The following is a 26,544-nucleotide window of genomic DNA, read 5'->3' as shown; positions in this document are numbered from 1 at the left end:
GATGGGATTGCCATTTACAAATATGGGGAACAAAGGAGGAGAAAATAAAAGTCACTTTACACTTCTGCTTTACATTAAGATTTTTCAGTTATAAAAATAATATTTATATAAAATAAAAAATAGGGAAATGGAAATATACAATGTATATGATATATAAATATATAATAATATTTATATAAAATGGAATAGGGAAATTGAAATAAAATTTATCTGACTACCATTAATCAACACTTTTTATCATTTTAGATTATTTCCTTCTAATATTTTTTATATAGATATTTATATAGTAGCTTTAAGAGCCTTATTTTTCTGAGAAAGAGGCTTCTCTAGAGATATTTAGGATTGAGAATTAAAAACACTAGCTGACCTGATATCAGTTTGTAAATCAGACAGTGCTGAGTTACAAGTCCTTAGGCTATTACGATTCAAAACATAATTTAATTGTTGGGCACGTATCCCATAACAACTCCAGAGTTGAAGAAATCATGACTAGAGAATGTCAGTTTCAATATCCAGTTTATTATAGTATATATATACTGGATCATTAGGGGATTCTGGAGCTTTCTGCCTCCATACTACAAAGCACAATTACAGGTATTCAGTTTCTTCTTTGATGTTCTCCCTTCCCATAGGGTCTCTACTACAACCACTTCTCCCTCCATAGGTGAGAGCTAATTGGCGGTATTGCTCTTAAGTGTAACCACATTTTTAAAGGCTGTTCTGGAAGCCTCAAAGCCCAGAAAACCCAAAGGAATGAATCTCTACTGAGATCACGCAGTCACTCTGTAATCGCTTCAAAGCTTACTCTGCTTTTTAAAAATGCTAGACTTGTTTCTAGTTCTAATCTTTGTCTCCTTCATGAATGCAGAACACATCTAGTAAAATTTCTGGGCAGATATAGTAACCCAGGTCAATGTGACATTATGACCAGATACAGAGAAAAGCTCAGCTGTCACCCCACCTCAGGCAGAGCCAGACAGAGGAGACAGACTATATAGACTAGGATCAAGGGAGCCATAACAGGCTGACAGCAAAAGGAAGGAACAGTCCAGATCCAGGGCCAAGGAGTGGTCACAACCAGGCAAACATGCAAGAGAGCCAGCAAACCTGAAAACTAAGGTTAGAAATGAGCCTCAGGTAGGAGACCCACTGTATTCTTCCTGCTCAGGATCCAAAGATTGGTTTCCCTGGTAATGCTCTCAGGGTCTGCGAGGTAGCAATATGCCGAACCTGGAAGTTACTTGACACTTCAGCCTTAACAAAGAACCTGCAGGCTTGTAGGAGGCTGCTTATTGAGTGAAGAGAAGCACGAGTTCGCAGTGCGGGGTGTGAGGGAACAGATCCACGGGCACAGCTTGTCTTAGGACGAAAGGCTCGCCGAGGAGCTTCTTAGCAGAGTTTGGAGGACAGCACAACCTGTAGAAACAGATCATAATATCAGTCTAATAAACCAAGGAGAAACTACAGGGACACAATTCCTTAAAATTTAAGTCCTTCCTCTGTGTTCCCATAGCCCTCTGTGTTTCTCCCTGTAACAGCATTTATCATATTTAATGTAACAACCTGGGTTTTTTTAACCATCTTCCTCATGGGAGTATATAATCTTTTTGAGGGTAGAAACGAGGCAAAAACTGCTTATTTTTCATCTCTGTGTTCTCAGTGTGTGACACAGAGTAAGGGTTCAATGGTGAATGGAGCAAGGGGCCTGAGTCATACACTTTTCTGTATGATTTGTACATATGTAATATACATTACTGAATTATTCTATTGAAATTTTTCAAAGCAAATTATTTTTTCCCTTATTTCACGGAAGTCAGGTAAAAATGAGAACAAAAATTCACCTATAAACTCACCATTCAGAGAAGAACACCGCTGCTAAGTTTTCAGGATATATCTTTCCAAATATGTACATTTAAATTGGTTTCTTAAAGTGGAGTCACACTGTACGTATTACACATACTGCTTTACAACAGTTTCTTCACATAATAATGCATCATGAGCATCTCTCCACTATATTATATGTAGTTACCTCACTTTTATTAGCTATATGGTATTTCATTAAATAAATGTAATGTTGTTTATTTATCTATTCTTTGCTATTGGAAATGTAAGCTGTTTCTAACCTTTTGCTATTTCAAAAAGTCCCTTCATGAATATTCTTATAGTTATATCTTCACACACATTTTTAGTTATTTAGTGGAACTGCTGAGTTGAAGGGCCTATATGTTTTTAAGACCCTAAGATATGTACGACTAAATAGCTGTTTAAAAAGGTTGTACTAATTTACACTCAAACCAACAAAGCAGAAGAGTTCTTGTTTCCCTCGCTAACACTCAGTAGTTTCAATAGCACTGTCCTATTAAAACAAGGAACAAGACAAGATATTCACTAGCATTCCTACACTGGAACATCTTCTTATCCAATGTAACAACAACAAAAAAAAATATTGTAAGGAGAGAGACAAAACTGTTTTTATATGGTGATCATATGGCCAGCTACCAATAAAATGCAAGAGAATCAACTGGAAAACATATTAAACAGATAAAAGAATAGATAGCTTGACACAAAATCAGCAATAACCAGTCAGAAATATCATGAAAAAGGTCCCTTTCATAGTAGCAATAGAAACTTTACAGTATCTCGTATTAATCTGAAGAAAAAAGACCTATATTGGGGAAAAATATGACTGTATTTTTAGAGAATTACATAAGCCTAGAGTAAATGAAGAGACAGGTCACATACCTGGACAGAAAAAAATACTGTAAAGCTTTCAATTCTCTGTAAATTAATTAATAAACTGGAATCAATAAATTCCAATCACAAGCCCAAAAGAGTATTTTTGATAGGTTGATTCTAGAGTTCTGTTAGAAAATACATGAAAGAGCACATATCCTTTAACCCAGCAATTCCACATCAGGGATTTATCTAATATATATAGTATCACATACACTTATCACATATACATAGTTACTACACAAATATGCAAAGATACATGCACAAGGACATTCACTGTAATATTGTGGTAACAACAGAGTAGAAACAACCTTAAAGTTCATTAGCAAGGGACAAGTTCAATGATATAAGTTAAAACTATATAGCCTATTTTAAAAATTAAGTAGGCCTAGAAGTACTGATGTAGATTCTACATCATTGTAGAACAATCTCTAAAATCTATTAAGTGATAAGCATTGTGAAGAACAGTGGGGTTTTTTAAAAAATTTTTTAATTGAAGTATCGTTCATTTACAATGTTGTGTTAGTTTCAGGTGTACAGCAAAGTGATTTAGTTTTATAAATATATATATATACACATATATATACTTTTTTTTTGGGGGGGTACATCAGGTTCAATCATCTGTTTTTATACACATATCCCCGTATTCCCTCCCTTCCTTGACTCCCCCGCCTCGAGTCCCCGCCACCCTCCCTGCCCCAGTCCTCTAAGGCATCTTCCATCCTCGAGTTGGACTCCCTTTGTTATACAACAACTTCCCACTGACTATTTCACAGTTGGTAGTATATATATGTCTGTGCTACTCTCTCGCTTCATCTCAGCTTCCCCTTCACCCCCCCGCCCCCTCCCATACCTCGAGTTCTCCAGTCCATTCTCTGTATCTGCATCCTTATTCTTGTCACTGAGTTCATCAGTACCATTTTTAGATTCCGTATATGTGACTTAGCATACAATATTTGTCCTTCTCTTTCTGACTTACTTCACTCTGTATGACAGATTGTAGTTCTATCCACCTCATGACATATAGCTCCATCTCATCCCTTTTTATAGCTGAGTAATATTCCATTGTATATATATGCCACATCTTCTGTATCCATTCATTTGTTGATGGGCATTTCGGTTGCTTCCATGTCCTGGCTATTGTAAAGAGTGCTGCAATAAACATCATGGTACATGTTTCTTTTCGGATTATGGTTTTCTTTGGATATATGCCCAGGAGTGGGATTACTGGATCATATGGTAGTTCTATTTGTAGTTTTTTAAGGAACCTCCAAATTGTTTTCCATAGTGGCTGTACCAACTTACAGTCCCACCAACAGTGCAGGAGAGTTCCCTTTTCTCCACACCCTCTCCAACATTTGTGGTTTCCAGACTTTGTGATGATGGCCATTCTGATTGGTGTGAGGTGATACCTCATTGTGGCTTTGACTTGCATTTCTCTGATGATGAGTGATGTTGAGCATCTTTTCATGTGTTTGTTGGCCATCTGTATGTCTTCTTTGGAGAAATGTCTATTTAGGTCTTCTGCCCATTTGTGGATTGGGTTATTTGCTTTTTTGGTGTTAAGCTTCATGAGCTGCTTGTATATTTTGGAGGTTAATCCTTTGTCCGTTGTTTCATAGGCAATTATTTTTTCCCATTCTGAGGGTTGCCTTTTAGTCTTGTTTATGGTTTCTTTTGCTGTGCAAAAGCTTTTAAGTTTCATGAGGTCCCATTCGTTTATTCTTGATTTTATTTCCCTGATTCTAGGAGGTGGGTCACATATATATACTTTTTAAAATTCTTTTCCATTATAGTTTATTACAAGATACTGAATATAGTTCCCTGTGCTATTCAGTAGGTCCTTGTTGTTCACCTATTTTATATATAGTAGTGTGTATATGCTAATCCCAAACTCCTAATTTATCTCCCCACCACCACTATCTCCTTTGGTAACCATAAGTTTGTTTTCTATGTCTGTGAGTCTATTTCTGTTTTGTAAATAAGTTTGTTTATATATCACTTTTTTAGATTCCACATATAAGTGATATCATATGATTTTTGTCTTTCTCTGACTTATTTGACTAAAAATGATAATCTCTAGCTCCATCAGAACAGTATTTATAGCCTATTTCGATTTGTTTAAAAAAGAGGGAAAGAGGGATGTACGTATACACACACACACACACACACACACACACACACACAATATCTCTGGTAGGCTACATAAGAAACTAGCAAGAGTGGTGACATCTGAAGGACTAGAAGCCAGGAATAAGAAAAAAACTCATCATTCACTGCATGCACGTGCACTCTTATGTACTGTTTGAATTTTTTCTACCATATGCACATACTGTCGTTTCAAAATAAAATTTTCTTGCCTTTTTGAGGCCATATTTATTGTTTTACTCAGGCTGAGTGTTAGCAGAATCCTAAGCTTACTCTTAATCGTTGCCTTTTTTAATCTATTGTTTTGTACAATAAATATTTTCATTTTATTCAAAAGTGCAACAACATATAAAGGTATATAGTGAAGTTTCTCCCCACCTCTGACTCCCATCCCTGCAGTATTCCCCCACCATAGATTACTATTATCAGTTTCTTTTGGGGGGGGGGGGCCCATGCCACACAGCATGTGGGAACTTGTGTCCCCTGCAGTGGAAGCACAGAGTCTTAACCACTGGACCTCCAGAGAAGTCCTTTTTTTAAAAAAATTTTTTTCTACTATAAGTTTCTTATAAAACTTACCAGTTTCCCTATGCATGTACAACAAATACAAATCAATATCCTTCTCTTCATCTTTTGCCCTTTTTTACAAAGATAGTTACTATTATATAAACAATTCTGCATACCTTGCTATTTCCACTTAGAACCAAAAATCACAAGCCACAAAAGAAAAAAACACACTGGACATCATCACAATTAAATAATCTTGTGCTTCAAAGGATAATGTCAAGAAAGTGAACAAACAACCCAAAGAAAAGAAAAGTTTTGCAAATCATGTATCTGATAAGGAACTTATATCTAGAATTTTAAAAGAATTCTTAAAACTCAATAATAAAAAGATGACCCAACTGAAAAACGGGCAAAAGATCTAAATAGGTCTCCAAGGAAGAGATATATATATATATATATATATATATATATATCCAATAAACATATGAAAAAATGTTCAACGTCATTACCATGGGGAAATGCAATCAAAACCCCAAGGAGGTACCACTTCTCATCCATTAGGATGTATATAATAAAAAAGACAGTAGAGTTGACAAGGACGTACAGAAATTGGAACACATATACCACTGGTGGGAATGTAAGATGGGACAGCTGCTTTGGAAATAGTCTGGCAGTTGTTCAAAAGGGTAAAATAGGTACCATATGACCCAGCAATTTCATCAAGAGAAATGAAAACATATGTCCCCACAAAAAGTTGCACATGAATGTTCATAGCCACATTATTCATAATAGCCAAAAGGTGGAAACAACCTAAGTATCCATCAACTGATGAGTGAATAAAATGTGGTATATCCATAAAATGGAATATTATTTAGCCATAAAAAGGACTGAAGTCCTGCTACATGCTACAACACAGATGAACCTTACAAACCTCATGCTAAGAGAAAGAAGCCAGATGCAAGGGACCACATTTGCAAAGAACTTCACTGGTATCAATTGTGCAGAACAGGCAAATCCATACAGACATAAAGTACATTAGTGCTTGCCTAGGGCCAGGGGGTTAGGGAAAAATGGGACATGACAGATCAGAGATGCTGGGTTCCTCTTGGAGTAATGAAAATGTTCACAATTAGAGAGCACAAGTCTGTGAATGTACCCAAAACCTTTGAATTGTACATTTTAATTAAGGATGAATTTTATGATATGTGAATTATATCTCAATAAAGTTGTTAACAAAAAATAACATACCTTAGAGATCTTTCCATATCAGTAAACAGAGAACATCTTCATTCTTTTTTATAGCAGCATGGTACTCCATTGTATGGCTGTAGCATATCTGATTTAACTAGTTCCTCACTGATGGACTTTTAGGATATTTCATCATTTGCTGTTACAATATTACTATCAATTAATCAATCAATGCATGTCATTTTACATGTGTGTCAGCATATTTGTAAGATAAAGCGTCAGGAATGGAATTCCTGGGTCAAAGAGTATATATACATTTATAATCTTAATCTAGATTGCTAAATTTCCCTCCATAGGGATAGTGCCAATTTACACTCCGACCAGTAATTTTTTAGAATTCATGTTTCCCCATAGTATTGCCAACAGTACATTATTGAACTTTTGCCAATCTGAGATATAAAAAGTGGTATCTCAGGGTACTTTTAATTTGCATTTCCACTATAACGTAAGAGACTGAGCATCCTTTCGTGGTTCATAAACGCATTTATGTTTTCTTTTTATATCTTTCGTTCATTTTTCTTTTAGGCTGTTGTTCTTTTTCTCATCGATTTCCAGTTCATTATAAATTAAGGACAAAAGTCTTTGTGATATGAACTGCAAATTTTTTCCAGTTTGTATGTTGTTTCCTCTCTTTGCTTTTGATGCTTTTTATCATACAAGTTATTGATTTCTTAAACTGTTTTATTGCAATGTAATTCACATACCACACAGCTCAACCATTTATTCAGTTCAGTGGTTTTTAGCATATTCACAGGGTTACGCATCTATCACAACAACCAATTTTGGAATATTTGCATTAACTCCTTAGCAATCATTCCCCAGTTCTCCCAAAACCCCCCATCTTAAGCCCTAGGCAACCACAAATCTACTGTCTATCTCTAGAAATTTGTCTAGTCTGGACATTTCCTATAAATGGAATCATATAATATGTGGCCTTTTGTGTCTGGCTTCTGGATACCAGTCTCTTATCAGGTAAATGATTTTCAAATATCTTCTCCCATTCTGTGGGCTGTCTTTTCACTTTCTTGATGGTATCATTTGCAGCACAAAAAGTTTTTTTAACTTTGATGATATTCAATTACACACATACACACTTATAGCTGTTCCTTGGGTCTTTGATGTTATATCTAAGAAGGCTTTGCTTAACCCAAGGTCACAAATATTTACTCCCATGTTTCAAGCTCTTACATTTAGTTCTGTAATCCATTTTGAATTCATTTTTGTGCATGGTGTAACAAAGGAAGTTGTGTTTTTTGTAGCCAAATTTAACAACCTTTTATTAGATGGCTTCTGAATTTTCATAGTTAGAAAGGGCTTCTACACTCCAAGATTATTAAAAAAAATTCTCTGATTTCCTAGGATACATTTATGATTTACCCCTTTTACACTTAAATATCTTAACTCTTTTCTGTAATTTATCCTGGTCTGTGGTGTGACATACGGGTCCAACCTTTTTTTTTTTTTTTTCTTTTTTTTGCCTTAGCTACCCAGTTGTCCACCATGAGCTATTAAATAGTTCATTTGTTCCCCACTGATCTGAGGTGCCACCTTCATGATATACTCACAAAAACATTTTTAAACTGTATAATGAAAATAAAAATAAAGGACAACTGGAAGAGTATGCAAGAAAAGATAAGGAAATAAGTGTGAAAATATATAGGCCTCACGATTTTGTTTTGGGTAGAAGAAGCTCTTTGACAACTTTCTCAGTTTTTTCCCATGGGTACTGGTGTGTTTAGATTTACTGTAGATTCTAGAATTAACATTAGCCATTTGCATTCTTCCAGGAAATCTCCCATTTCATTTAGGTTTTCAAATGTATTAGGAAGGAGTTATACAAAGTATTTTCTCATATTTTAAAAAATTTCTTCATATCTATAGTTATGCTCTTTTTCTCATTTAAGACTTCACATTCTTGATTAGTTTTACTTACCTATTTTATTTTCTTTTTCCAATAACACCTTCTGGTTTATTTGTTGAGTCTATAGAGGTTTTTTGTTTTGTAGTTCATTAATTTCTGGATTTTTAAAATGTTATTGATTTCCTCCTTCAGTTTCCTTTAGCTTTATTGTTCTTTTCCTAGCTCACTGACTTGAAAGCTCAATCTATTTCCTTTTCATTCTCACTTGTTTTCTCTAGGTATATCACCTGTACTTTATTTATTTAGGCTACGCCACACAGCTTGTGGGATCTTAGTTCCCCGACCAGGGATTGAACCCCGGGCCCTTGGCAGTGAGAGCGCAGAGTCCTAACCACTGGACCACCAGGGAATTCCCTCATCTGTACTTTATCCCCACCTATGTTGTTTGACTATTACAAAGAAATTGTGTTACTTACATAAAAAAGAGAGATTACAAGAAGAAAACTTTTCAAAAATCAAAATAATTGACCAGGGCCAAAACTGGGAGTGAAGCAGAAGGCATTCACCATGGGTGCGAAATTTAAGAGGGTGCCAAAAACGCAGTAATCAAGACAAATGATATCTTGATGCGATAATTTGGAAAATCGAATTGTAAAACTATGGCCTGCAGGCTGGCTGCCTGCTTTTATAAATTAAGTTTTATTGGAACTAGGGCCAGGACTAGAGCAAGGTGAGTGACGCATGGTTTAGCAAGTACAGGAATGGATCTCACCTTTTTTAAAAAAAACTTTGTATTTTGTTCACAGGTATTTTGGACTAAATTTAATTTTTGAAAATGCTGCATTAAAAATATGTCTTGATTACTAAGATTTTGGACATCCTCTTAAATTTTGTACCTGATGGAGGTTGCTTTATTTGCCTCATCCAAGACCTGGCCCTATAATTGACTCTTGATGATAGTATAATGACTTTTTAATTTCTTTACATTTCTCTACACTTTCCAAATTCTGCACAATAAGCATAACAATAAGGATTACTTTGATCATCAAGCAAAAATAATTTAAAAACGAAGTCAAGACTCACTCAGTGATGTTCCTTGTGGTTTCACCATGGGGCTTGCAGGAAACAAAAACTAGTGTGTGGATGGCTGTGCAGTTTCGAATGGCTTGAACCACCTGGTAATCTGAAGGAAGAAACACATTGCTATTAATATAATTGAACTATCATGGTCCAGGTTACCACAAACTTGCAACTGGCCAGCACATAGGACTGGTTAGAAATATAGGAGAAGCAGGTTCAGAGCCAGCTCACTGGGAGCAGCCTTAACATGGTGTAGAAATGAGGGACCAAAGCTAGTGGACATCATCGAAACACCTAACTAGCTCTGTAGCAGGAAAGCTAGTTATCCTTACGCAGTCCCGCCCGGGCTGGGTTCACCACAGCAACGATTAACTGCCCATTTTCCTTTGACTTTAGTAGCTGTGGCAAAATCTTCTCTGCTCGACCAGTATGGAATTCACAGTTGGTGATACCTGCAAAAAAAGAGGCCCACATGCCATAACTCAAAATGCAAGCCAAGCAGTTGGGAGTGGGGAGCTGCAGCTTTATAAAAATGCACAGAAACCAGGGAGGGCTCTGCCATCTTCCCTTTGGATCTAGCATACTTCAGCATGACAATGAAAGAAATGTTTTTAGACCTGCTTCATTTTTTCCAGTGCACTTGCCCGTGCAATATCTCAGTAGGTCTTTCAGCTTGAGAGACCAGATGTGTTATTTTACAACTTAGCGACTCACAGAGCTCATAAGGACCTTATACCAACAAGAGAATCTTGACTATAACTCAAGTGCTCCTTCTGCTATATTGGAAGCTTTCACACAGAGCCTCAGGAGCTGTCTAGAGGTGAGGTAGAGGCGAAAGAAAATCTTTTTTCTATGTTGCAGTTTGGCATAAGATTTTGTTCAAAGAAAAGGTTCTATTGCTAAAAATAGTTTGAAATGTATTGTATTATGGTATGATGCCTCATGAGTCTAATGTCAAGAAGGCTTTTCTATATTATTCAAAGTTTTGCCAAGTTCCCTTCCTATCAGCTAGGCTTATTCCTTCCCGTAGGCTTTTTCTGGATAGAAAAAAAAAGATTAGGGAGGGATAAATTCGGAGTTTGGGATTAACACATACACACTACTATATATAAAATAGATGCCTAACAGGGACCTACTGTATAACACAGGGAACTATATCAATATTTTGTAATAACCTATAAGGAAAAATAATTTGAAAAAGAATATATATATATGTATAACTGAATGACTTTGCTGTACACCTGAAACTAACACAACATTGAAATCAACTATACTTCAACTTAAAAAAAACAAAAACAAAAAAAGATTAGCTATTGGGACCTCTTTTAGAAAATCATGAGGATCCAATTCTGACCACTCCAGAACACCTTCCCTTCTTCCCTACAGTGATGGATACAGTAGATGCCCTTTCCCACAAAACCCTTCCCATAGCACAGGAACAACTACAGCTCTTAATTTCTCCCCAGAACGTGAGCAGTGTACCACTGAAGGCTGCGGTCCACCTGGCATCCTCTACTGCCTGCTCCACCAACTCAATCCCAAGGACCTGGGAGGTATACTGAGCCAGAGAGAGGCCGATCACACCTGGGGAAGTAGGAGAGAATAAGAGGACGGTATTTTAGGGTATTAAACCAATGAGGTTATGCCTGCACCAATACCACCACCTCCCCACCTTGGCTGCAAGGGCCCTGGGTGCTGGGTGAATGAGGTTGGGGAGATAACCTGCATGTTGATTCTGCCCTGGGCTGCCACTTGCCAGTTCCACAGCAGATGTCAAGGAGGATGGTGTTAGAATTCACTCCACTCAGCTCCCCCACAGTCCGATACAGCATCTCTGCACCAGCAGTGTTAATCTGGAAAAAGGCATCTGGAGAGATGCGGATCTTCAAGCCCAGGAGATCTTCAAAGATGTGGGGTTCCCCAAATAGAAGCTGGTAGGGAGACTGCTGATGGCTGCAACGGGTCATTGTGCTAGAAAAGAATAAAAGAAGAAAGCACCTTGGAATGGCAGGCCAACCTATCTCTAGCGGTTGGTTGGAGAGGGAGGCCCCACAATCTCAGCTAGGAGACAAAGCCTCCACGGCATGGCCCTGAGAGCTCTAGAGGAGTTCCCCTCTCAGGGGATGGAAGTACATGCAGACATTTGGCCATCGGCAGCACTGCCTCAGTAATCCACAACCCAGACTATGCAAGTCATTGGCCTCCAGCTTGCTGTTGGGGTGTCCCAGGTTTACCTTTCCTGGAAGTAAAGTGATGTCAAGTCACAGACTGCTCCTGGCCCTTTGGTGAAAAACTCCTTTACAGTCTCCTTCTGAACACAGAGCTCCTCCTGCCCAGACCACAAAATCAAGAGTCAAGCAAAAACTCATCTCTGACAAATTTTCTCTCCAAGCTCTATGGTAATCAGTCCTGTAGTAGTCAGATAAGAAGGCATATTTCTCAAATCCTATTATAAATAACACAACATAAAGCAATGTTCTGTAGAACAAAAAAAAAGCCATTTTCACATCCCAGCAGAAGCATTGCTTTGCTTATTGGCTTTTGACAAATGCTATACAATAGACATGGCACTTTCTCTGGTTTGAGCCTCTTTAATAGTTGACTAGAGAAAGCGTGAGAGTTATTCTTGTTTTAACCAAGGAGCTAAACTAAGCTTTTGTTCCATTACGAAGAAGCAATAACCTTTCAATTCCCTTCCCACTTCTCTACTTCAAATATCCCATCCACCCATCCAAACACCACCTCAGAAGACACACATCCTAGAAGAAAGGAAAGAAAGGGCACGGAAGAGAATGGGCAAATCCTTTTTTCGAGTTCTGAACGTTTTAAAATTCTTACGTCACTACAGAGAGCCCTATCCATTAGCCTGACACAAAGACATATGACAACGAACTATGTTGGAGCTACAGTTAAAAGGCCAGGAGTCAATGACCTGGGTTCAAGCCCTAGCTTTGCTATTTACTGGACCTTTAACCTTGGGTACCTCATTTGCTCAGCTGTGAAAGAAGGGGACAATACCTCTCCTTCTCCAGCCTACTTCACAAGTTGCTTGAGATGCTCACATAAGTATTAGAATATTTTAATGTAGGAATGTTTGAAAGCTCTAAGTGTATTACAAATGTAAAGGATTATGTGGATTATGAAATTCTGACCATATTCTAGCCTCTATTAGATTGGCTTTTGGATTTAGTAGAATACCTAATAACTTCCGTGGGCAAAGTTCTTGTGAAAATCCTTAGGAGCCCTCACATGATAATTAACTTCGTAACCTAGCCTCAGCCTCTTTGGTTTCAACATGCCCAGCAGCATGGTTAAGAGGATCCTTGCCATCTCCTCCTCCTCATCATTCCCAACCCTTCTTTCCAACCCATATCAACATCATATGGAGGTATTGTTTCTGCTATCTGCCCTGAAATCTCCAAACACCAATTGCAGCATATTGATAGTAAGGGTTGCTAAAGAAGCTGCCCCTCATCACCGTTTAAGCCTTACCTGCCTTAGTTCCTGGGGATGGAAAATGATGATGGCCATTGTGTGCCCTTGGCTATTGGTGCGGACTATGAGCTCACGCCAGTATCCGCCTTCATGAAACAGAAGGCAGGGCTCCAATGGAGACTGTCGAAGGAACACTTCATAGTACTAGGAAGAAAACAGTATTATTACACACGCAAAACTAACAAAGTTTGACAGCTGGTTATTCATGATGAGTGACTATTATGGGCTGAAGTATATCCACCCTCTCTCCACCCACCAAATTCATATATTGAACCCTCAGTACCTCAGAATGTGACCAGATTTGGAGATGAGGTCTTTAAAGAGGTGATTAAGTTAAAATGAGGCCATTAGGGTGGGTCCAAATCCACTGGTTTCTGTCAGCCAGGAAGCCACCTCAGTGGGCCCACCATACCAGCTGCCCTGGAGGACAGTATCAACCCAAAGAGGATTATGCTTGAGCCTTAAAATCTAGTGGAATTTGCCCTGCTAGGTTTCAGATTTGCTTTGGGACCCATGACCCCTTTCTTCTTTCTGATTTGTCCCTTTTGGAATGCGAATGTCTATCCTATGCCTGTCCTACGACTATATCTGGGAAGTAGATAATGTATCCAGTTTCACAGGTTCACAGCTAATTCTGTTTTAGGATGATTTATGCTCGGATTGATACCTCTCATCCACACTTCATTTACATGAGATTTAGGACTTAGAGTAGATGCTAGAATGGGTTAAAAAATTTGGCCTGCTGGAATGGGGGATGAATACATTTTGCATATGAAAAGAACAAGAATTCTGAGGGTCCAGAGGAAAGAATGTTATGGGCTGAACTGTGTCCCCCGGCTAGGATTCACACATTGAAGTCCTAACCCCTAGTACCTCAGAATGTGACTGTGTTTGGAAATAGGGCCTTTAAATAGGTGATTAAGTTAAAATGAGGCAGTTAGGGTGGGCCCTAATCCAACCTGACTGTTGTCCTTATAAGAGGAAATTTGGATACACAGAAGCATCAGGGATGCACATGTGCACAGAGGAAAGCGCACATGAGGACACAGCAGAAAGGCAGCCATCTGCAAGCCAAGGAGAGAAGCCTCTGAAGAAACCAAACCTGCTGACATCCTGATCTTGGACTTCCAGCCTCCAGGACCTTGAGAAAATAAGTTTATGTTGTTTAAGTCACCCAGTCTGTGGGACTTTTTTTATGGCAGCCCTAGCAAAACTAACGCAGTGATACAGGAAACATGATCCCTGCCCTGCGACCTTACAGAGAGATCCTATCCATTAGAGCCCAAAAGTATGCTCCATGAAGGCTCAGAGTTGTATCCTGAGTCTAGCACATAACCAGTGCTCAATAATTATTATTGAAAGAAGGTATGAAAGAACAGGAAAGGTATTTGTATGTAGAATCTCAATCTCAGCTTATTGTATACACGATGTAGAATACAATAATCATCCATTTCTGTGAACTCCTGACAGTAATTCCTAATATACTACTAAGCTACTATAATTCCATTCTTATTTATAACTTCCCGATATAAGCCCATTGTTTCTGTATTTCTTCATATAACCAGGTGCCAACTATACCATAGCTTAGTCAGATCCTTCATCTTCTCCTGGTAAATACAGGTCAAAAGCAGTCCTGATTCAGTTGCTGAGATATCAAAAATCCTTAAAGCCAAACTTCAAACGCAAGCCAGTTGCTGCCACAACAGGACACATTATCTGATTCACTAGGTCCCCTTGTTTTCATAATGCATGTGTTCTAGGTCCACTGTATTTTCAAATAAACACAAAATTGTGCATGGAAGAGAGAGTTACACCAAAATCAGTGCCACCTGAGAGGGTAAAAATCAATTAAGGGTGCACTTGATCACTTTTGCTATAATTTCATACAAATGCAACGTAAGATGCTTAACTATACTAAACATATTTTTCCAAATTTTGAAGTTGGTGATTTAAAGAAAGACTGGTTCAACTGTTGTTTACTTGCTGGTTGGAAAGGAATGTTTTCTGGAAGAAGATTCAAATGTCACTGAGGTCCTAGAAGGATGGGAACTGAAAAACTGGGTCTGACCTGGAAGATAATGGGTAAGTAAATATGAAATATAGCTTCTCCACTGTATGAGCCAAGGCCTTGGTTTCTTCATTTATAAAACAGAGGCTGAAACTCCTATTGTTACATAGGAATGCCTAACTATCATATCGCAATAGACAGTTGACTCTTTTTTTTTTGGGGGGGGGGGTACACCAGGTTCAATCATCTGTTTTTATACATATATCCCCGTATTCCCTCCCTTCCTTGACTCCCCCCCCTCGAGTCCCCCCCACCCTCCCTGCCCCAGTCCTCTAAGGCATCTTCCATCCTCGAGTTGGACTCCCTTTGTTATACAACAACTTCCCACTGACTATTTCACAGTTGGTAGTATATATATGTCTGTGCTACTCTTACAGTTGACTCTTGAACAACATGGGTTTGAACTGTGCGGGTCCACTTATATGCAAATTTTTTTCAATAAACATGTATTACAGTACTACACAATCTGCAGTTTGTTGAACCTGGGCTTGGTTGAACTCAAGATGTGGAACCACAGATATGGGAAAACCAAGGATATGGAGGGCCAACTACAAAGTTATAGGTGGATTTTCAACTGTGCAGAAGGTCAGTGCCCCAACCCCCGTGTTGTTTAAGGGTCAACTGTATAAATGTATCAAATCAACACACTGTACACCCTAAACTTACACAATGTTGCATGTCAATTATACCTCAATAAAATAAATTTTTAAAAAAGAGTGAAAGGGCCTTCAGGTTAAAATAACAGACTATTCCTCTTAAAAATCCTACTATAATGAAATAAAGGAATAAAAAAGACATAAACTTATTTAAACTCATTGCTCCACCAATTCTCCCTTCTCTCTCTCTTGCATCATTTTCCTCCCTCACTACTGGATCATTCCCATCAATATACAAACATGCTCTTCTTATTCTACCACTTTGAAAAGAAAAGTAAACTTCTCGACCCCACTTTCCCCACCAGCCACTGTTCCATTTCTCTGCTCCTCTTTGTAGCAAAGCTCCTCAAAAGAATTGTCTATATTCTCTGCCTCCCATTCCTCTCCTTCTATTCACCCACTCAAATCAGGTCCCCACCACTCCACCAAAACAGCTCCCATTATGATCACCAATGACTTCCATGTCATGCAGTTCAATGGTCCTCATCTTACTTGACCTACCAGCAGCACTGGCACAGCTGATGAGCCCCTCCTCCTCAGTTCACTATCTTCACTTGGCTTCCAGGATCCCACACTCTCCTAGTTTCCTCTGACTTCACTGGCTGCCCCTTCTCAGTCACCTTTACTGGCTCCTTTTCTCCTCCCATACCTCTTAAAACGGGAGTGCCCCTGGGCTCAGTCCATGTTCCTCTTTTCTTTCTATCTACTCTCACTCCCTTGGTCATCTCCTCCTGTCTCATGATTTTAAATAACATTCACATGTTAACAACTTCAAGATTTCTACTTCTTGAACCTCAACCTAATTGATCCAACAACCTATTTAACATATCCACTCAGATGCCTAATAGGTATCTCAATGCAACATGTCCAAAACTGAACTACTCAAAATTGCCCTGCTCAAATCTGCTCTGCCACAGCCTTTTCCATTTCAGTTGATAGTAACTCCATTGTTTCACTTTCTTGTCCCAAAGACCTAGGGCCATTTTTCACTCCTCTCTTTCTTATACCTTTCATTCAATCCATCAAAAAATCCTGCGGTTCTATCTTCAAGATATATCCACCTCCACTACTGCTCCCACTGATCTAGATCATCTCGCATCTGGATTACCACAATAGCCTCCTAACTGGTCTCTCCCTGCTTCTACCTTTCCCCACAATCCATATACAATACAATAGCCAGAGTGATCCTGTCTAAAACCTAAATCATATCATGAAATTCCCCCCTCCAATCAAAACCTCCAATAGCTCAGAATAAAAGCCAAAGTCCCAACAATGACCTCTGAGGCACTACACGATCTGGCCCACATTAATCATCTTACCTCATCTCCTATTACTCTTCTGGGTCTGCTTTCAGTTCCTCCAAAAGGCATGCCACACTCCTACCTTAGGGCCTTTGCCATGGCTGTTCTCTTTGCCTAGAATGCTCTTCCCTCAGACCTCCACATGGCTAACACCCTCATTTCCTTTAACTCTCAATTCCAAAGTTTCTCAACCTTGGCACTACTGTCAATTCCTTGTGGTGCGCTGCTGTCCTGTGCATTGCAGGCTGCTTAACAGCATCCTTGGCTTCTACTCACTAGATAGATACCAAAACCACCGCCCAACCATCCCCCAGTGGTGACAACCAAAAATGTCTCCAACATTGCTAAATGTCCCCTGTAGGGCAAAACTAATCCTAGTTGAGAACTACTGCTTTATTCAGATAGCACCCTTTCAATGAAGCCTACCTTGGTCCCATTTAAAATTACACATTTCCCCCAAACGTACAACTTCTCATCCTCCTTATCCTGCTGTATTTTTCCCATGGCATTTGTCTTAGTCTTTCTGGACTGCTAAAACAAAAATACCATAAACTGGGTGACTTATAAACAACAAAAATTTCTCAGTTCTGGAGACTGAGAAATCCAAAATCAAGATGCCGGCAGATTCAGTGTCTAGTGACAGTTTCTTCATTGATGGCTGTCTTTTCACTGGAACCTCACATGGCAGAAGGGACAAGCTAGTTCTCTGGTGCCTCTTTTATAAGGGCACTAATCCTAATCATGAGGGCTCCACTCTCATGACCTAAGCATTTCCCAAAGGCCCCAACCTCCTAATACTATTAACTTGGGGGTTAGGAGCTCAACATATGAAATTTGGAGGGATATAAACATTCAGACCAGAGCCACACTTATCACCTTCTAACATAAGTAATTTACTTAATTTAAAAAAAAATCTGTCCCCCTCCTCACTAAAATACAAATTCCACAAGGGAAGGAATATTTTCTTCATCATTGTATCCTAAGTACCTAGAATAGTGCCTGGCACTCATAGGTACTCAATTGTATTTGTTGAATAAATAAATGAAAGAAAGAACAGAGATAATGGGAGAGAAGACAAGAGCAAACTAAATAAAAGACTGGAGTGGCAACTGACTTAGTAAGATAAAGGAAGCTACATCTGGACTGCTTACAAAGGGGGATCTGATGAGAGGTAAGGCTTATCTGCTCCATACAAGCCTAGAAAAGCTCAAACTTGAAGTGCAAGGTACTGCAGGAGGCAGAGATGGGATAAGGTACAAGGCTAAAAACAGGAATTGTTTGAAAGTCTAGACACAAAACTGGTAAACAACCTCATCCTACCAAAAACCTCTATCCTTCTATAGCAGGAGATTGGGTATTTTTTTTTCCTTGGGAGAAAATGAACACACAAGAGTCCTGAATTTGGAAATACAAGGCGGAGTGGTAGCAGACAGGTGAAAACAGGAAGATTCAATGTAGACTCTCTCAAGAAACTGAATAGTCCCAGAGTAATAATCTCCCAAGACAGAGACACGGGTCCCCACCCACAAGCACCAGCAGTGAAGCCAAGAATCAACAAACCCACTCAAGGTGAACTGCCAATCAATTTTTAAGGCCTCATTCGTAAATATGAACAGTTAGGCAAGTACCACCAGCTATTTAAGTAAAGCCTTCATTGCAAAATACCCAAAACAAACAGGAAAAAAAATTCCTAAAGGAAGCAGACAACTCAAAGAACAGGCGAAAAAAAAAAAAAGCAAAAGCAAAATTAAACATGTGTGTGTATATCTATATATACACATATTAATAATGTAATATATATGACATTACTAAGAAAAAGATGCTATACAAAAGGAACAATCAGAGAATAAGCAGAAGCTTTTGAAAATTAAAAGGTAGTAGAAAAAAGTCAATAAAAATTTGCCATTTATGTCAAGAAAATTCCAAAAAAGGAAGAACAAAAGGGAAAAGAGATGGAAAATAGAAGAGGAATGAGTAGATTACATACTCAATTCATGAAGTCCAAAATCCAATAGGAAGTATAGACAGAACACAGAAAATGAGAGGAAGGAAGTAATTAAGGAAATAATACACCACACCAGTCAGAATGGGCATCATCAAAAAGTCTACAAATATTACGTATAAAATAGATAACTAATGAGAACCTACTGAATAGCACAGGGAACTCTACTCAATGCTCTGTGGTGACCTAAATGGGAAGGAAGTCTAAAAAAGAGTGGATATATGTATATGTATAACTAATACACTTTGCTGTACAGCAGAAACTGACACAACACTGTAAACCAACTATACTCCAATAAAGAAAAAAGTCTACAAATAATAAATGGTGGAGAGAGTATGGAGGAAAGGGAATCCTCCTACAGTTTTGGTGGGAATATGAATTGGTGCAGCCTCTATGGAAAACAGTATGGAGGTTACTTAAAAAACTAAAAATAGAGTTGTCATATGATCCAGTAATCCCACTCCTAGGCATATATCTGGAGAGGACTCTAATTCAAAAAGATACACGCACCTAATGTTCATAGCAGCACTATTTACAATATCTAAGACGTGGAAGCAACCTAAATGTCCATCAACAGATGAATGGATAAGATGGTGTGGTACAGGGAAGGGGAAGCTGGGACAAAGTGAGAGAATAGCATTGACATACATACACTACCAAATGTAAAACATATAGCTAGTGGGAAGCTGCTGCATAGCACAGGGAGATCAACTCAATGCTTGGTGATGACCTAGATGGGTGGGATAGGGAGGGTGGGAGGGAGGTTCAAGAGGGAGGGGATATGGGGATATATGTATAAATATAGCTGATTCACTGTGTTATACAGTGGAAACTGCACAACATTGTAAAGCAACTATACTCCAATAAAGATCTGAAGAAAAAAAAAGAAGCTGTGGTACATGTATACAATGGAATATTACACAGCCATAAAAATAATGAAATAATGCCATTTGCAGCAACATGAATGGGCCTAGAGATTATCATACTAAGTGGAGTAAATCAGACAGAGAAAGATAAATATCATATGATATCACTTATATGTGGAATCTTAAAAGAAAGATACAAATGAACTTATTTACAAAACAGAAACAGACTCATAGATACAGAAACAAACTTATGGCTACCAAAGGGGAAGGGGCTGGGGAGGGATAAATTAGGAGTTTAGGATTAACATATACACACTACTATATATAAAATAAACAACAAGGATCTACTGTATTGCACTGGGAACTATATTCAACATCTAATAATAATTTATAATGGAAAATAATCTGATAAAGAATATATATATATATATATACAACCTAAATGTCCATCAACAGATGAATGGATAAAGGAGATGTGATACATATATACAATGGAATATTAGCCATAAAAAGGAACGAAATTGGGACAGTAGCAGACATGATGGACCTAGAGACTGTCATACAGAGTGAAGTGAGTCAGAAAGAGAAAAACAAATATCGTATATTAACACATATATGTGGAATCTAGAAAAATGGTACAAATCAACCGGTTTGCAAGGCAGAAATAGAGACACAGATGTAGAGAACAAACATATGGACACCAAGTGGGGAAATCGGGGGGGGGGGGTGTTGCGGGGGGATGAATTGGGAGATTGGGATTGCCATATATACATTACTAATACTAATAAGAAAAAAAATCAAATTGTACACTTTAAATATATGCAGTTACTGTATGTCAAGTGTATCTCAATAAAAGTTCTTTTTTTTTAATTAATTTATTTATTTTATTGGTTGTGTTGGGTCTTCTTTGCTGTGCGCCGGCTTTCTTTTTAGTTGCAGTGAGTGGGGGCTACTCTTCATTGTAGTGTGCAGGCTCCTCATTGCCATGGCTTCTCTTGTTGTGGAGCATGGGCTCTAGGTGCGTGGGCTTCAGTAGTTGCAGCACATGGGCTTCAGTAGTTGCAGCACATGGGCTCAATAGTTGTGGCTCACGGGCTCTAAAGCGCAGGCTCCATAGTTGTGGCACATGGGCTTAGTTGCTCTGCGGCATGTGGGATCTTCCTGGAGCAGGGATCGAACCCGTGTCCCCTGCATTGGCAGGCGGATTCTCAACCACCGTGCCACCTAAGAAGCCCTCAATAAAAGTTCTTAAAGAAAAAAAAAAAAGAACTAGAGAGCTGTTGATTGATAGTGTAGACTGGAAAATACAGCAACATTTTAAAAAATTCTTTAAAAAAAGTTCTTAAAAAAAAAATATATATATATATATATAACTGAATTAGTTTGCTGTACACATGAAACTAACACAACATTGTAAATCAACTATACTTCAATGAAAAAAATAAAAACAGGGAATTCCATGGTGGTCCCGTGGTTACAACTCGGTGCTTTCACACAGGGGCCCGGGTTCAATTCCTGGTTGGGGAACTAAGATCCCACAAGCCACGTGGTGTGGCCAAAAAATAAAAATAAAAAATGAAAAATAAAGTTTTAAAGAAATAGTACAGGAAAATTTCCCACATCTGAAAGTATTATGTTCCAGGTTGACAAGGACTAGACAGTGCCCAGCACAGTGAATGAAAGAAGGGCCACCTGGTCATGAAGTTTCGGAGATAGAGATTCCCTAAAAGCTTCTAGAGAAAAAAAGAGGGGGGAGATTATCTACAGAGGAATAGGACAAAGTAGCATCTAACTTACACAATATTAGCAGCCAGATGACAATGAAACCATGTCTTTAAAATTTATAAAGGCAAATGATTCAAACTTAGAATTTGAAATCTAGAAAAACTTTCAGTCATATGTCAGGAAAGAACGAAGACATTTATAGACATGCAAAGACTCAAACTTTACTCCTAGGCACCCTTCCTCAGGAAGCTAATGGAGGTTGTACTCCAGCCAAATGAGGATGTAAACCAGAGAAAAGGAAGACAGACATCTCAGAAACAGGCGGAAAGACAGGAGAACAGCAAAAGGAGTCCCAAGATTAACAGCCAGGCAGAAAGCCTCGGGAGCCTAGGATGAAGACTCCAGAAAAAAGGTCTTCAGGGAAAAAACTAAACTCAAGTTTTGACCACATGGAGACTATTGATGAATGTTTGACAGAGCTCTTAGAGCACTCAGAAAAAAAATTGGCAATAGGTTCATAGAAAACTAAGCCAATGAGAAAATTAGGTAATTATTCAAGCCAATGAAAACTAAAAGTTGTAAAATCCATCATATTACATAGGACTAAGCAGTTTAAAAGTGAAGCATATTATTATGTGGGGGAAAAAAGGTACAGGACTGTGTCCATATTAAGCTACCTTTTAGCTAAGACAAGGGGAGATACAAATCTGCTTCCAGTTTTTAAATAAATAAAAGTGGATAAAAATGTTACCCACAGAAGGAGGAAAAGAACTGGGTAGAGGGGACAGAGGTGAAAGCTAGACCTCTCTAAATACACCTTTATGAGACTTCCCTGGTGGTCCCGTGGTTAAGACTCTGTGCTTCCACTGCAGCGGGCTAGGGTTTGACCCCTGGTCAGGGAACTAAGATCCTGCATGTGGCATGAAAACAAAACAAAACAAAAATATACCTTTATTTTGTAGATTTGACTTTGAAACTATGCAAATGTCTTACAAAATTATGAAACAAAAATTTAATCAAAAGGAAAAAGAAAAAAAATCAATCCCTAAAATTTTAAAGCAAGCAGAATGAAAAAAAAGAAAAAGAAAAAGAACCCATGTATCATGTCAAGTTGGTGGTGTAAGTACAGGGATGAATTCCTTCAGAGTCACAATAATTTGACAAGAACTGGACGGAAATCTTGACCTCTTTTCAGTAACCATTTGTTAGTAATACTAGTACTGCTGTTCTGAAATTATATGTAAAGAGTAGGATGGAATAAATAAGTACAGCTGACCCTTGAACAACTCGCACAAGTCCACTTATATGAGGATTTTTTTTCACTAAACGTGTACTATGGTACTACACAATGCATGGCTGGTTGAACCCACAGACGTGGAACCACACGAAGTGGATTTTCTACTGCACTGGAGTGCAGCAGAAAGGCCCCTAACCATGGCCTTGTTCAACAGTCAACTGTAATTATGCTAATACTGTCAGGACTAACAAGAGATAAAAATATAAAATCAGGGCTTCCCTGGTGGTGCAGTGGTTGGGAATCCGCCTGCCAATGCAGGGGACACAGGTTCAAGCCCTGGTCTGGGAAGATCCCACATGCTGCGGAGCAACTAAGCCCAGGTGCCACAACTACCGAGCCTGTGCTCTAGAGCCCATGAGCCACAACTACTGAAGCCCGTGTGCCTAGAGCCTGTGCTCCACAAGAGAAGCCACCGCAATGAGAAGCCCATGCACCACAGTGAAGAGTAGCCCCCACGCAGCAACGAAGACCCAACACAGCCAATAAATTAAAAAATATGTATATATATATATAAAATCAAAGGATTTAAGTAAAAACTCCGTAATTTTTAATTTGATTTGGATATATTGCTGTGAACTCATGATATATTTTCTCTTTTAAAAAATATTTCTCAGTTCTGTCCACTAAAAAGGGCTTGCAATATGACCAACTCAGTATAAATAAGCACCCACCTAGCAGCCTGCAATTTCCCACTAAAAGAGACAAGGATTACTTGAAGAAATGGCTGATTCCAGCTCCCAGGCAAAAAATGGACTAGATGTGCTAGAAATATCTTACCATTCCAGAACTATCATGGCCATCTAGGGCTCACAGCCAATTTAAAGAGGTTCCAATTGGCCAAAAATGGAACAATTTGAGTACCTTCAAACCCCTAATATCTGCAGTAGGCGGAAACATATCAAATATGTTAAAAACCTACGAGTTCATAATGATGCCAAAACACATACATTTAACAGAGCATCTTCTGAGGAAGGTGAAAGAACCAAGGATTTATCCTGCCTTTCTTGTAAGAGTACCTTAGAGTAACCAAAGGATTGATAGGCAAAAGTTATTTCTAGAAGAATTCCAGCTAATAAATGATAGATTTAGAATATCACTGCATTGCAACCCCTCCTGAAATAACAGATCTAGGCAATGATCACCAATGATGGCTAAACCATTAGGCAAAAAGCTGACAGGGAACTTTTCAATGAGTGGACTGTTTACTCTTAACATCACCAAAAGAGAGCCCATTAGATATTTACATATAAAAACATTCTTGCCAAAAATCAAACCTGAACCTGATCAACATTTTAGATCTACCAGCTTATATAGGAAATACAGGGGATAGAGGAAGAACATTCAATGATATCAAGGGGATTCAATCAGCAAAATCTAGAATGTGAGAATCTCCACAGGAAAACAAAATCTACAATGTGAGAATCTCCACAGGAAAACAAAAAGTAAATTACAGGGACAAAGAAATTAATAGGGAGGGTTACTTACAAATTAAGAGACTAAACGAGACATATTAATCAAATGCAATGTGTATACCTTGTTTGAATGCTGATTTGAACAAAGCAGCTATAACAATCAAGCTTTTTATGAGCTAAAACAGTGCCAAATCTGAACATTTACTAGGTATTTGATGATATGGGATAAACATTTATTTGCAAGTGTGACAATGGTATGAAATTATGTTAAACATTAAGTCCTTTTTGTTAAAATTCATGCTGCGGTATTTACATTTTATATGATATAATGTCTGGAATTTGCCTCAAACAAATCCAAAGGGGTTGGTGGAAAGTGGGTGAGAGTATAGTGAAAACAAGATGGGCCACGTGTGTTTCTAGGGATTGTGGGAGGCAGAAGTAAGAACCACCAGATTTTTTTGAAAAGATGCAAGATAATGAACATGTTTGTGAACTGAAAGAGCCAACAGAGGTGAGAAAAAAGGAGTAAAGAAACAGGAGAAAGAGGGAACATAATGAAGGAGCAAAGGTCCTGGGGAGAGAGGAGATTAGTCCAAGATGGTGTTTGAAGGAAGAATAACAGCCTTGGACAGGGAGAAAACCAACAGCATTTCACTGAGATAGGAGGGAAAGGAAGGGTAAGATTTCAGCAAAACTGGCAGATGGTAGGGGAAGCAGCTAAGGGAGTTCTCATCTGATGGTCTTAATTTTCCAGTGGAGAACGAGGCACAGCCATTTGTCAAGAGCAAGGGTAAAGGTGATAGGATAGGAAATTCGAGGAGAGGTAAGAATTTAGAATAGTCACTAAAGACAATGGGAGAAGAAGCTGACAAGGGTTACATAGGAAGATTTCTGGAGAATGATCCTATGATGGGAGCTCTGTCCTAGCCAGGAAATCTCTGAGGTCAAGATGTGTCCTACCAGAAGGCACCACCCATGTGCCAGAAAGCTGAATTGTTAGGAGGATGGGTGCTGTAAGTATAAACAGGGAACAAGTACGTCAGTTGGGAGTTTTGTTTAGTCCTCATAAGTAAGGCTTTTGCCTTTTTTAAGTACCAGGAGGGCAGGCACCATGTTTGAGTCAACACTGGATCCCCAGCACCTAGCCCAGTGCCCGACACATAGTAGGTACTCAATAAATAGCGGGTGCATGAAATAGAAGGATACAAAAAAACCGTCTCAGAGGCCAATCTCATGATGTAGATGCCTTACGCCCACTCCCACATCTCTCATGATGTTTTTCAACCTTGTTCTGCTGAAAACACTAGTCTTCCAAATACTTCAGATACCTGCCACTTACTACCCTGCCCTCATCAGTCCCTCTCGGTCCTAAATTTCCCTTGTATTAAATTCCTTGGATGCTTGACATTTGCAGTAATGGATGCTATTCTCTCTCCTCCTCTCCACCCTCTCTGAAATGAAACAGTAGCAATGTTCTCTCCAGGGTTAAGAGGTACACTTTCAGAACAGAACCCCTCCTCCCCTGTAGCACTAGAAGCAGCTCTGTTATTAAAATGTCAGGCATGCTGCTGTTACAGACTGCAATGCCCGGGGTCCTCTTCAACCAGCCTTTGTTCCTTATTACCTGTGCCACTTGATTGTGTTTCTCCGGGATGTTTTTCAGACGGTTAGACCGCACACAGACCATGTTCCTGTCTATAGAAAGAAAAAGAATTTGATTTACATGGTGTTATTCCTAAAAGATTATTTAGAAGAAAATGTCTGGCAACTCAAATCCCCTCCTCCAAAGAGGCATATGCAGATATAAGGAGGCAAAGTACCTAATTCATGCTCAAGGCCATCTTTCAGAGAAAACCTGTTTCCTGGTCTGGCCATTAAAATGCTTATTCTTAATGGAGCTAGTCCGCAATATTTTCTCTTATGCCACAAATGCGCAATATGACAATGTTTGCTTTCTGTTCAGATTTTAAGAGGGAAATAAAATGTAATGGGTCTTGTTTTTCTGTTAGGGAATAACAGAACACTGACATCATATACTCATTTAATTCAGCACACGGGGGGGGAAAAAAGAAAGCCAAGTGCCTGCCCTAATGAACTGTAGTTTAAGGCATATGGATATTAAATAGTGTGACTAATATAAAATGA

General features: G+C 38.7%; 1 protein-coding gene across 9 annotated transcripts in view; it reads right to left on the bottom strand.

Moving 5' to 3' along the window:
- Positions 1-315: 315 nt before the first annotated feature.
- Positions 316-26,544, bottom strand: part of TRMT2B (tRNA methyltransferase 2 homolog B) — a 35,986-nt gene continuing 9,757 nt past the window's right edge. For 8 of the 9 annotated variants that reach the window (XM_057719392.1, XM_057719390.1, XM_057719394.1 and 5 more), the window contains 8 exons: positions 26,024-26,094; positions 13,070-13,216; positions 11,812-11,906; positions 11,334-11,548; positions 11,060-11,161; positions 9,910-10,029; positions 9,581-9,680; positions 316-1,416 (listed from right to left, as the gene is read on the bottom strand). In XM_057719392.1, the coding sequence (XP_057575375.1) occupies positions 1,290-1,416; positions 9,581-9,680; positions 9,910-10,029; positions 11,060-11,161; positions 11,334-11,548; positions 11,812-11,906; positions 13,070-13,216; positions 26,024-26,094 (977 nt within the window). In that variant the 3' untranslated portion in view covers positions 316-1,289. The remainder of the gene's footprint in view (positions 1,417-9,580; positions 9,681-9,909; positions 10,030-11,059; positions 11,162-11,333; positions 11,549-11,811; positions 11,907-13,069; positions 13,217-26,023; positions 26,095-26,544) is intronic. The other variant, XM_057719393.1, reaches the window with a different exon arrangement.

Source organism: Hippopotamus amphibius, chromosome X, assembly GCF_030028045.1.
Source record: "Hippopotamus amphibius kiboko isolate mHipAmp2 chromosome X, mHipAmp2.hap2, whole genome shotgun sequence".
NCBI lineage: Eukaryota > Metazoa > Chordata > Mammalia > Artiodactyla > Hippopotamidae > Hippopotamus > Hippopotamus amphibius.
This window is presented reverse-complemented; position numbering and strand designations above follow the sequence as displayed.